This window comes from Hippoglossus stenolepis, chromosome 6, assembly GCF_022539355.2.
Source record: "Hippoglossus stenolepis isolate QCI-W04-F060 chromosome 6, HSTE1.2, whole genome shotgun sequence".
Lineage (NCBI taxonomy): Eukaryota > Metazoa > Chordata > Actinopteri > Pleuronectiformes > Pleuronectidae > Hippoglossus > Hippoglossus stenolepis.
Window position 1 is genome coordinate 24,695,890 of NC_061488.1, and position 11,402 is coordinate 24,707,291.

The window sequence follows — 11,402 nt, forward strand, 5'->3', positions numbered from 1 at the left end:
TGAGGACATTTTGGCTCGACCTCACAAATTAAATTGGCTTTTTGAGGGTTAAGACTTGGTTTTAGGGTTAGGGTTAAAATTAGGTTAGGGTTAGGCATTTAGTTCTGATGGTTAGGGTTAGGGTAAGGGGCTAGGGAATGCATTGTGGCAATGAGTGATCATGTGTGTGTGTGTGTGTGTGTGTGTGTGTGTGTGTGTGTGTGTGTGTGTGTGTGTGTGTGTGTGTGTGTGTGTGTGTGTGTGTGTGTGTGTGTGTGTGTGTGTGTGTGGCAGAGGTCACAGTGATCACTCCTCAAGCAGCAGCACCAGTAACACACATTAAACATGTCGCACGTTTGTAGTGAGACAATCACCCAATGATCTGATGTGATTATGCCACTTTATGGCCTCACTCTTTTTACTTGTCACCATGTGATGCACATTTATACCTACACAAACACACATGCACAAGCTGTAAAGGCTGTGTTCCATGTACTTGTAACACAAACTGCTGAATTAAGTCCCACACCTGGAAGGACCAGTCTAACTAGTTTTTATCATCTGCAATATAACAACGAAATTTGCTCCCACAATCGAGCAACAGAGGCGGCTTGCCAGCAGTGTGTGTACCGTACTCTTTGTCCTCAGATGTACAACAGACCTCAGGGTATAACGCCTGTGCACATAACAACTGATTTGCTATGTTTTCACTTCATTAATAGTTTGGAGTTTTATTTATTGTAAAAGTGCTGGAATTAGAGAGTGTCAAATTGAGTGCAGTCAAGTCTGCTACATCTAAGGTGAAGAATTAATTTGAAAGCATTCAGTAACATTTTGTGCTATCTATCAAGCACATGGGATAGCATTTTAAATCTGTCTATTTTCTTCTACTGCCAGACTCAAGGTCAAAGGTCATCGCTACAGCAATGGAGTGCTTCAATGACCTGCTCCTTAAACTGCAGCAGGTTCGCGAAAGAGAAGTGGAGGGTGAGTGGAAATTTTGATTAAAGAGCAGCCACGACCGAAAAAACAAACAAGACTAAACAGTTGTAATTCAACTTGAATGAATGTGTTTAAGAGAGTTTGCAGAAACAATTTCACCACGAGTCCTCCCAACCAGATGTGTTTTTGACTTCTAGGTTGGCAAGTGAAAGTCCAAGAGCTGTCCAACAAGAAAGGCTGGTGAGTGGCTTCTTCACCTCCTCCAGAGGTTTGGATGGTTGCTGTGAGGGAATCTTTGACCATCCTCATACAGTAAATCTGTTCACCATGAAGAGGCTACAGCCAGACTCATTCCACAGATACTCCCTTCTCTTTCCTAGTAGTACCCAAGGTCAGGTTATAGATAAAGGGCCAACTAGCAGTACATTGTAATATCTACGGTCATGGACTTTCATATCTAATTCAGATGCCCAGACAGAGAGGCACCAACTCCAATTCTTTTGTGTATTACATCAGGAGCTAGACGCAAAGGTTAGGTATGCATGCTTTCGTGGATGTGCTGTTGGAATGGGTGACGTAAGATGAGGGACATAAATTGAGATGCTGTGGGAGACATCTTCAGACTTGGGGGTGACAATTGCTCATGTTACTCTGTTAGTGTTTGTATATTGTTCCACCTTCTGGTCTCCTTGATGCATCAGGTCCACATTAAAATCGTCTGCATAAGACATCAGCCGCTACCTGAGTTCAACTTTTACCTGCTTCCAGAAAACTTCAATCACAGTTGTGACTAGACAACACTGTCAAGATAATCAAGTTTATCCATACACAGGTTCAACCGCTCTGTGAGCTCTGCACAGACCTGAAGTATTTGTGCACGAGGAAGGCATGCTGGAGTTGCACCTGGCCCTGTGTTCGTTCATGTCATGTTTGGCTTGTGAGGAAGCTCCTGTCGTAACAAGTCATTCAGTTTGGTGCTGAGTCACATTAACTTTGTTTTTTGTTTCTGCAGAGCTAGTGAGAAAAAAAACAACTGTCAAACAGTAGGATCGTTTTAGGTTCTTGATACAACTGGAGATGAATTAATTAAGAATCGCTTAGACGCTGAGTCAATTAGAGTCGCTTTTAAATGTCTTCAAAACAATGGCAATCAACGTATTACCCTTAGAACATTGTTCCACTTAATTTGGATCAAAATCTAAATGATGAATTTATTATGAAGGAACATCTATGTGCAATGGCATATCTAACATGCTAATGCTTAGCATGTATATTTATATCATGTTCGCCGTCTTAGTTTAACATGTCCGCATGCTAACATTTTGCGAATAAAGATTTGTAGGACTACAGCTGAGGCTGATGGGAATGTCATTAGCTTTGCAGGTATTTGTTCATGAAAGAAAAAACCACTGGACAAAGATTTGACCTAATGATGGTGTAAGGTGTAATAAGAAGGTCACCAAAGGAATTACAATTCAGTCCAAGGGGAATATGAATGTCTGAACATGGCCAATAGTGAAGATATTTCAGTCTGGGCTTGAGTAGTGATTCAAAACACAAACTATAGCTTCTGTGGATGAAATTCCAGTACAGTGAATCTCACTTACAGTGATCGCGTTTGACCACGCCAAACTGATCACTATAAGCGGTTGATTACCATAAGAGAATTGCGTATCCTCTGCTCGTCCTGACTCTGCTTGCTCTCTTTCTCTCTCATGAAAACAGTGACACTAAGCGAATGGAGGAACTGTTCACCAGAAACCAGCAGATGAAGGAACAGCACAGAGTACTCACAGAGAACATAAAGACACTGGAAAACAGGTACTGTTTATCTCGTTCACCGTAGCATGTGTGTGTATGTATGTGTGTGTGTGTGTGTGTGTGTGTGTGTGTGTGTGTGTGCGTGTGCGTGTGCGTGTGCGTGTGTGAGTGTATGTGTGTGCAGCCCAATAAGGGTATCAAGTAAGCAAATAAGGCCTCAATATGAATTTGGCATTGCTAAATAATCATGAGACCAAAAACAAGGAAAGGCAATGACATGATAATGGTACAGACAAAAAGAGTTGTAAAAGTAGGGAATAGTAGACAGGAGGGAAAGCTCATCAAGTTGTCTCTTGCACCAAATGTGGTCTCTGTGGGCGGCTGTGGCTGAGGGGTAGAGCGGTCCTCCTCCAACCTGAAGGTCGGCAGTTCGATCCACAGTCTTCCCCATCTGCATGCCGAAGTGTCCTTGGGCAAGATGCTGAACCCCGAATTGCCCCTCATAGAACAACAAAGTGCTGCTAATAGATGCACTGTATGAATGTGTGTGTGAATGGGTGAATGTAAAAAAAACTCTACTGTAAAGAGCTTTGAGTGGTCATCAAGACTAGAAAAGCGCTATATAAATACAAAACCATTTACCATTTCCAGGAGTGGGTGTAGTGATGGTCATGCATTTCAATTGGTATTTAATAAAGTCTTTTGAGGGCCACAAACACTGACAGCTTATTTCTTTATTTTTTCAGTCAACTTTTTTATTATTGATGGCCATCGAGACGTCAAAAGAATTTCCAAAACTCTCATAAAAAGTGCTACTGAAACAAATGACCAACTCTACCTTTAACTTGCATGCATCTGGTATTTAATAAGTAAGGCTGTAGCAGCAAAACTGTATTGAAATGAGCAATAGCGCATTTTGTCACATATAAGTAACATTTTTCATTTGTAAAAGGAAACTTGTGTTATTTCTTCTTTCAAAACATACACATACTCTCACATAGTCCTGCTCCAATGGATTGTCAAATCCAGTGGTCAATTGTGCCTTAGTAGGTAAAGAGTGTCGTCCACAATCCAGAAGGTCGATCCCCGGCTCCTCCAGTCTGCATTCTGAAGTGCCCTTGGGCAAAATACTTAACCCCCAAAATTGCCCTAAGAGCTGTGCCAACAGAACAATTGCTGTGTATAGAAGCGTTGTGTGAATGGGTGACTATAACTACGATGAGACAGGAAAAGCACAGTAAATAGTCTATTTACCAGTTCATTTAAAAGTATGTTTTAAAATTCACAGGCTGATGCATTTTGTGTGTGAAAAATTGAGCATTATATTGTTTTCAAATTAATCTTTTTATTGGTGGTGGATGTGATATTGTGTGGTCTTCTGCTGCCTGTGCAGGCTGAGAGCGGGGCTGTGTGACAGGTGTACAGTGACTCAGGATGTAGCCAGCAGAAGACAGCAGGAATTTGAAGCGTCACAGATCCAGAGCTTGCAGCACATCTCTCGACTGGGTATTCTGCTTATGTCTTTCTCGTCAGTGATCCAACCATACATATATCAATTTGTCACACACCACTTGTCTTTTATGTGATATTTCAGTCAGTTTAGTACCCCTATTGAAACATCATATTTCTTCTCCACTCTTTGCCTTCTGGCATTTGGTGTCTTTTGCACATTTCCATCAGATAATTGTTTCACCCAAACATGTATTTTGAAGACATCTTTGCTGTTAAGTGCTCTGATCCTGACTTGGATTCTGTATTGTAGTGGGAGAGATGAACAACCTGAAAAGGGAGAACAAGAGATTCAGAGATGAAATCCGGAGTTTGAAAACAGCATTAGAGTAAGTATAAGATGTTTGATTATAGCTTAATGTTTTAGGGTGAGTCAACTTTTAATTTTTAATCAATTGTGGTTGTGTGTGTGTGTGTGTGTGTGTGTGTGTGTGTGTGTGTGTGTGTGTGTGTGTGTGTGTGTGTGTGTGTGTGTGTGTGTGTGTGTGTGTGTGTGTGTGTGTGTGTGTGGGAGAGGTCACAGTGATCACTCCTCAAGCAGCAGCACCTTCACAGAGGTCAAACCAAACAGCTCCCCGGACGTTTTGCCCTCTTCTGGACCTGAGGCACTCATCACTGCAGCAACCAGCAGGGCCAGCAACCAGTCATCAGACGGTGACGTTGGGAAGAAACCCGAAAGAGACCAAAGAACAGAGGGTGAGGATGAAGAGCTTGCTTTCTGTGTGAAAAATGTCATGCCCTCACTCGCACACATTCACATATTTTGTTTCTGATCTCACAGAAGCTGAACACAGACAGATGAGAGGGATGAGCAGAAGCCACTATGTAAGTTTCCACTCTCTTGCTGAGCGTTAGATCAACAACAGTCTCATATCTGTGTCTTAAATGTGAGGGTGTAGCTGGGAGATGGTTAGCCATGCTAATCATAAAGTTCCTTGAGACCGAGCCAGGTCAGGCCAGGCTACCTGTTTCCCATGTTTCTGTTCTTTCTTTCCATCTGTTCTGTATGCTTAACTAAACTCCTGGCTTCACATTTTAGAAAGAGCGCTGTGTAAGCCCAAATATGAAAGTGTTTTTCTCCCAATGTCAGATGATTACCTCAATTTATGGATAGCCATAAGAATTTCCAGTAATCAATCAAATTTTATAGCACATATTTAAACAAAAATTTGTGTCATTGGGCTTAAGGAGGTGTGACATCCTCTGACCCTAACCCTCAACAAGACAGGAATAAGTTCTTTCTGCTTTCTGTCCATCTCCATTCTCCCAGGACGCATACAAGCCTCTTGCATTGTCAACTCTTGCATCACCACCATGGAAGGCAGAACACAGTGTGACCCGTGCTGGAGAGAGGAGGTGAGCCCGACAGACAAAGGAGATAGCAAAATGGGGTGTTGTGCCAGTTTATGAGGTGTGACTGGGCTCCAGCCCTTTGCTTCAATTGTTCATCTTAAAGACCACAAACCCAGGCAAGATCCACACTTTTACATTTTAATCCTAAAATGCATCAGTTGAGCTACATTTACTTCTAGCTCCCATACTCAGATCCCCAGGGACTTTTTTAAATGCCGCTCGCTCGGACTAAACTCAGAGCAGGTTTGCTCCAACTCTTGGGTACTGTGTGGACAATTTAACCTCTCCCTATCTGACCTCTGTTTCTCCTAAAATAGAGCTCAGAGTATGGAAGGAGTGGACCCGCGATCCCCAATTGCTCCTCAAGCTCTCCTTCCTAAAATATCTTCTACTCCCACCGGTGAAGTCAACCCCAGTAGACATGTGCTCCACACTCCTGTCCCCTGCCGGCCTCAACCAATCAAGAGTAGCGCTCTTAGTCTCCCCTGGCCCTTATCTGAATCCTCTGACTGGGTTTCTTTGGCAGCAGCAAGAACCAGCCAGTTGATGCAACCTTCTTCAGAACCACGCTTTCCCAACCTTATCCCAAATAGCCAACATGCCAGTCCTAGGAGGCCGGCTTTTGGGTCTCCCTGGCCCAAACAAAGCACCAATCCGTCCGCAGTAAAAGAGCCAACTGTAGTGTTCAGGTTCAGGAATTTGTCAGACCACCCAGAAAGTCAAATTAAGCCCCAGGAGAAGAAGGACATTCAGCCAATTAAGAATGAGAGTGTCTCTGGAGAAGTGCTTAAGGAGATGCATGAAGGGCCTCTGGACCTGTCAGATCGAGGAAAGTCCAAATCCGGCCAAACGCCAAGAGATGATTCACCCTTAAACTTACAAGGTGGAGAGAGAGTACATATGAGCCCTGACAATGCACTGAAAACAAATACACTTGCACATGTACCAGTTTCCTCACCTCTACCTGTCTACCAATCCTCCTCCTCTAAACCACCAGTCAAACAACAAGAGGAAGAACCTACCAGTGACCACAACCACAAGGTAATTTTTCAAATAGCTATAAAATTAAAAGACAAAGAAATGGGTGCAAGGGTACAAGAAGGGACAAACAGGTCTGATGGTGTTATGATGGTCTCATCACAGCAGGTAATCAAAGATGAGGAGCAGAAAGAGGAGGTGAATGGAAAGACAGACCAGACCAATGAAAAGAAGGTGCCTGTCCTCACCATATCTTTACGTCCAGGTGAAGAGCTTTGATTCTCATGTATCTGAGTTGTGTTGGCATCCATGGATTTACTGTGCAGAGATCAATAATACTTACCCAACTCATGTTTCTGTAACAGTAGTAGTGCTGGAGACTCTGAATTCGGCTCTGCAAAAGCAAGAATCCATATTGTCAAATGGAAAGGTAAGGTCATTCAGTCACCTTTTTATCTTTTATCTCTAAAGTGACACAGATTAACTCCCGGGTATACTACAACAGGTGGAATGTGTAATTCACTGTCATAAATATGAGTTGCAGTCTGAGCCTCCCCATACCCACAACTGAACACATGTGCATTTATTGACAAGCAGACGAAGAACAAACCCACAACCGGCTACCTCTGAAGCTAAAGTCGGCTGACAAGCTTTTTGGGGTCTGGCTGTAAACATTTACTGCATTCAACTCAGAGTACAACAGTAGCATACGAAGAAACAAGCAAAATGCCGACCAATATCAATATTTGAGCACCATTTGAATCAGATCACATTGAATTGTTTGGCTAACTTGCTAAACCTCTATCAAAATGGGTTTACCTTGCTTCCAATGCTAAACTAGCGATTCAACAACTTAATTTGCACATTACAACATCACGCTTATGTTTCCTCTGCCCCGTCACAGTCATCAACACCAGCAGCTGAACCAGGAAGCAGTTCAGACGAGGAGGACGAGGAGGGGAGCCAGGGCTGCAAGAGGAAGAGGGCATCTGTGGAAACCGACTCAGACACAGACAGTAGGCATCAGTTCATATTTAATGACTTTGAGTGTCAGTCATCCGTTCTTCCTTCTTTTCTTTTCCTCTTGGGTGTGGTCTTCAAAACACAACACCCACCTTGTTGCACTTCTAGTCCTGTGGATACAACCATCTATATCTATATCTATATCTATATCTATAGATATAGATATATAAAGGATAGTTCAACATTTGAGGAATTGTGGGGGTGTGGGGGTGTTTGGGTGGCTTTATCAGCATTTAGATGGGAAGATACTTTGGATACCTGCACAGCATCAAGTTAGCTTAGCTTTTCTTATAGCTGGAAGCAGGGAGAAACAGCTAGTCCAAAGGGGAAAACCCTTGCACTATTTAGCATGCTATAAACAGTATCTTGTTTATTTAAGCTATATAAACATCAAAGTGGGGGAAAAAAATCAAGTTTTGATTTTACAGGGAGTTTCTGTTGGACTTTTTTAACAGGACGTCACTACGCCTGGCCAAAGATACTCCTCCTGACAGCCTCCCACCCACACCTGACTCTTTCTCTCAAGAGGGCACAGGAATGCTTTTCTCAAATTGTCAAACTATTTTTAGATGGCTTATATTTCAATTAGAATTTCTGATAACCCCAAATATTGCATGTAAATCAGATGAATGTTAAAGGGTTTAATTACTTGATATCAACTACCTTTAGATATAGACCCTATATGTCCTCCTAAGACTGTATTTATAAATGTACAAAAGTAACCATAAAAAATCCAATATTTTCACTCCCCACAAAAAGGAGCTCTTCTGAACAATTTCCCTTTCGTCCTCGCAGACCTCCAGTACGAAAAAAACCGAGGAGGGCAGCCCGGCAAAAGAAGATGACGTCACATTGACTTGGTGATCACACTGGAACCTGTGTTAAGTGATTGTTTTGGCCACTTGGGGGCAGTACAACATTCTGAAAACAGAACTGAGAAACAGACAACACTGACACATCATCGCCTTATAGAATTGATAGAGGTAGCAAATCAGCAAACACCATTAAGTTTACTTATTGAAAAATGTTGAATTAGAGGATGCTAAACATCTCCATATAGCTCAGGAGAAATGCAGAGCTGGTGATCATCATCATCATTGGTCTGTTCATCAGGAGCAACTCATTTCACATTATACACACAGATTTGGGCCACTGTTAATAAAAGGATTTTGTGTATTGCAGCTTTAATATAAAACATATTGATTAGGGTAGATTTCCTTTTTCTCTTGACATTTTTAAACATCAGGGTTCTTTCTTGCCTTAATCATTTACTGCTGCTCAGTAAACAATTAAGGGTGGCAAAACAGATTCTATCTTTAAATAAATTCAAATGTGGTTAAGACGTTAGTGAGTATTTATATGTTGTAAGTCATTTTCTGATTAGCTTCTCACCACTTCCTTTAACAGATAAAATTGAAACACACTTTCAATATTACAGAGAAACCCCAAACTTCCCACATCGTGTAACACTTTGTTAACTGTAGAGAGAAACAACTCCCTCATTAACTGGAAGAAACCTCTAGCCATCTACCATTAATAATAATAAAAGTAGTGTCAAATCTGGATCCCACAGGTCTGGAGTCAAAGATACCTGCAGAATATGAGAGAGAGAATGAATTGTGTCTGTTGCCATAAAGCAGTCTCTTATTGAGCCAATAATGGCCTTGCAGAATGAATAATTATAAGTTTAATATATTCAAATGCCACAAATTGAGCCTTTAAAAAGAGACAGCTGTTATTGTAGCTGCTGAAGCTTACTCCATGTAGTGTTTGCAGTTATTGGTCCTGCTAAGAAATGAATACGCTATTTGGGACATTCCAGTGTTAAACAGTGCTTTATGTCATGTAAACATCATACTCATTTGATTATTGGGTTTGTTAATTCATTGGTGAAACAAATACAAGTACAGTTTCCATGGTATTGAGAATGAGTAATGTTATTTTTACATCTAAATGAACCATTTTATTTTTAAATGCCTTTACTTGAGTGACACATTAACCTTGGCCAAGGCTCAAGAGTGGATGCAAATGTACATGTACCTAAGTATAATGTTTAGCCGTTTGTCACTGTTTGGTGGAGAACTGAGAACTACTCCGGCTGAGAAAGTCACACATTGTGCAAAACGTACCAGCCCATTTCCCCAATGTGCAAATCCAGCTCCCCGTATGACCAGCTGAAGACGAGTGCAGTAACCAAAGGACAAATGGTCAGATTCAAATGACAGTGTGAATCTTGGCCTGTCTCCTCTCAGTTGGGGATTGCTCTAATCTTTTCACCACACAAATACAACTAGCATTATCAGCACTATCATCATCTAATTGAACAATTCAATGCCAGTAACCAATGGTTTCAGCTTCCATTTCCAACCAATCAGTGTTTGGGTCTGTTAAGTCCTGTATAGTCCTGCTCACCAACACTGATCACCCATACTCACTATACTATTCTACTATTTAAAGTTATTTCACTTTGCCGGCATTGCAGTCACTGCCTGGCTATTTTTGCCACAGAGCCCCCACCCCTCCCCTTCTCCCACCCTTTCTCTAAGTGACCTAAAAAGAAAAAAAGAAGAGAAAAACCTGTTCCTCTTCCTCTTTTTCAGAATGCACATATTTTGCAAGTATTAACTTTCCACTCACAGCTGCAACGGCTTGTCTTAGGCGGGGTGGATGGAGGAGATTAAAAGTGAGAAAAGTGACAGTCAGTTAAAGAACTTAAAGGGGATAGTAATTCAAATTCATTCTTTATCTACTCATCACTGTGCTGATGGAGGGGTGGGTGACGTTTTTGTGAACTATCCCTTTAAACTTTTGTGGCTACATCCCTGTAAGGTCAATGTGTCCCTTTTTCTGATATAAAAAATATATTCTTTCTAAAGGAGATGTCCTAATTAATGGGAAGAATCAGACATTTACTTGAAATGTAAAATTAATTTTATGTCTCTCTTTTCTTTTTCAAAAATTTGCACTTTTTACTCTCCCGTGTGTGACAACCCCAATGCCTGCAGTTCTAATGCATGTATATTGATTTCTAATGTTTCTGTCTGTCTCTTTAAAGCCATTAGAGTCCATTAAGTACAGTACTTGTTCAATGGTCAATGTACAAAACAGCCTTCCAGCCACATATCTGTGTTAATTAAAATGTGATTGACTGTAATACTAAGTCTGTGCTTTTATGCTCATCTATCCAGCTGTGTTGCTGTGTGGTCCCATCGGATATTTTGTGCTCTAAAATTATCAAACAAACACTCAGCAACTTCTGTATGAATGCACTTCATCTGATGCTGAAATAAATGTTCATTCTTAAATGTTGCTCCTGTTGCTTCTACTTTATATTTAATACAAATTTACTACACACCTCTGATGAGCATTCTGGGAAACACAAGAAACATCATGTCTGACATCTCGCTTAAGACATCATGAAAAACTTGTGGTGTGATGTAGAAACCATCAAAAGTTTGTCACATCAGTGTGATGTGATACAACTTTACTGTTACAAGACATGAGCGTCATAGACAAACCCTTCTATTCACTGATTTAACTAACACTAAGACAGAGTCTCAGACGAAGCCACTATCACTACTACATTGCTACAACACAGCAGAGCATTTGATCGTTCCTGTTGAAGATATCACACATTGGGTCGTGTGCTTTAGTTGTATTTAAATCCTGGTACTCAGGAACATCACAGCAGCTGAAGAAACTGTTACATTTGTGGCTCTGAAGGACTCACCATCTGTCAGTCACGGCCAAATAAAGCCAAGACACAAATTCAAAGAGCGACACAGCTCCTGGTTTACGAGTCACAAGTAAGTCTAAAGTCGGAATAAGTTCAGACTCGGTCAAGAACAGCAAGTCTG

At 41.3% G+C, this 11,402-nt stretch overlaps 1 protein-coding gene across 3 annotated transcripts in view; it reads left to right on the forward strand.

Moving 5' to 3' along the window:
* Positions 1-10,850, forward strand: part of rbbp8l (retinoblastoma binding protein 8-like) — a 12,490-nt gene extending 1,640 nt beyond the window's left edge. The window contains exons 2-15 of one of the 3 annotated variants that reach the window (XM_035160189.2): positions 877-966; positions 1,119-1,161; positions 2,647-2,742; positions 4,076-4,188; positions 4,445-4,520; positions 4,706-4,887; positions 4,973-5,016; positions 5,462-5,547; positions 5,862-6,427; positions 6,542-6,585; positions 6,688-6,787; positions 6,888-6,952; positions 7,427-7,538; positions 8,341-10,850. In XM_035160189.2, the coding sequence (XP_035016080.1) occupies positions 906-966; positions 1,119-1,161; positions 2,647-2,742; positions 4,076-4,188; positions 4,445-4,520; positions 4,706-4,887; positions 4,973-5,016; positions 5,462-5,547; positions 5,862-6,427; positions 6,542-6,585; positions 6,688-6,787; positions 6,888-6,952; positions 7,427-7,538; positions 8,341-8,390 (1,638 nt within the window). In that variant the 5' untranslated portion in view covers positions 877-905 and the 3' untranslated portion in view covers positions 8,391-10,850. Of the gene's footprint in view, positions 1-876; positions 967-1,118; positions 1,162-2,646; positions 2,743-4,075; positions 4,189-4,444; positions 4,521-4,705; positions 4,888-4,972; positions 5,017-5,461; positions 5,548-5,861; positions 6,586-6,687; positions 6,788-6,887; positions 6,953-7,426; positions 7,539-8,340 lie in introns of all 3 variants that reach the window. The other 2 variants (XM_035160187.2, XM_035160188.2) reach the window with 2 other exon arrangements.
* Positions 10,851-11,402: the final 552 nt, after the last annotated feature.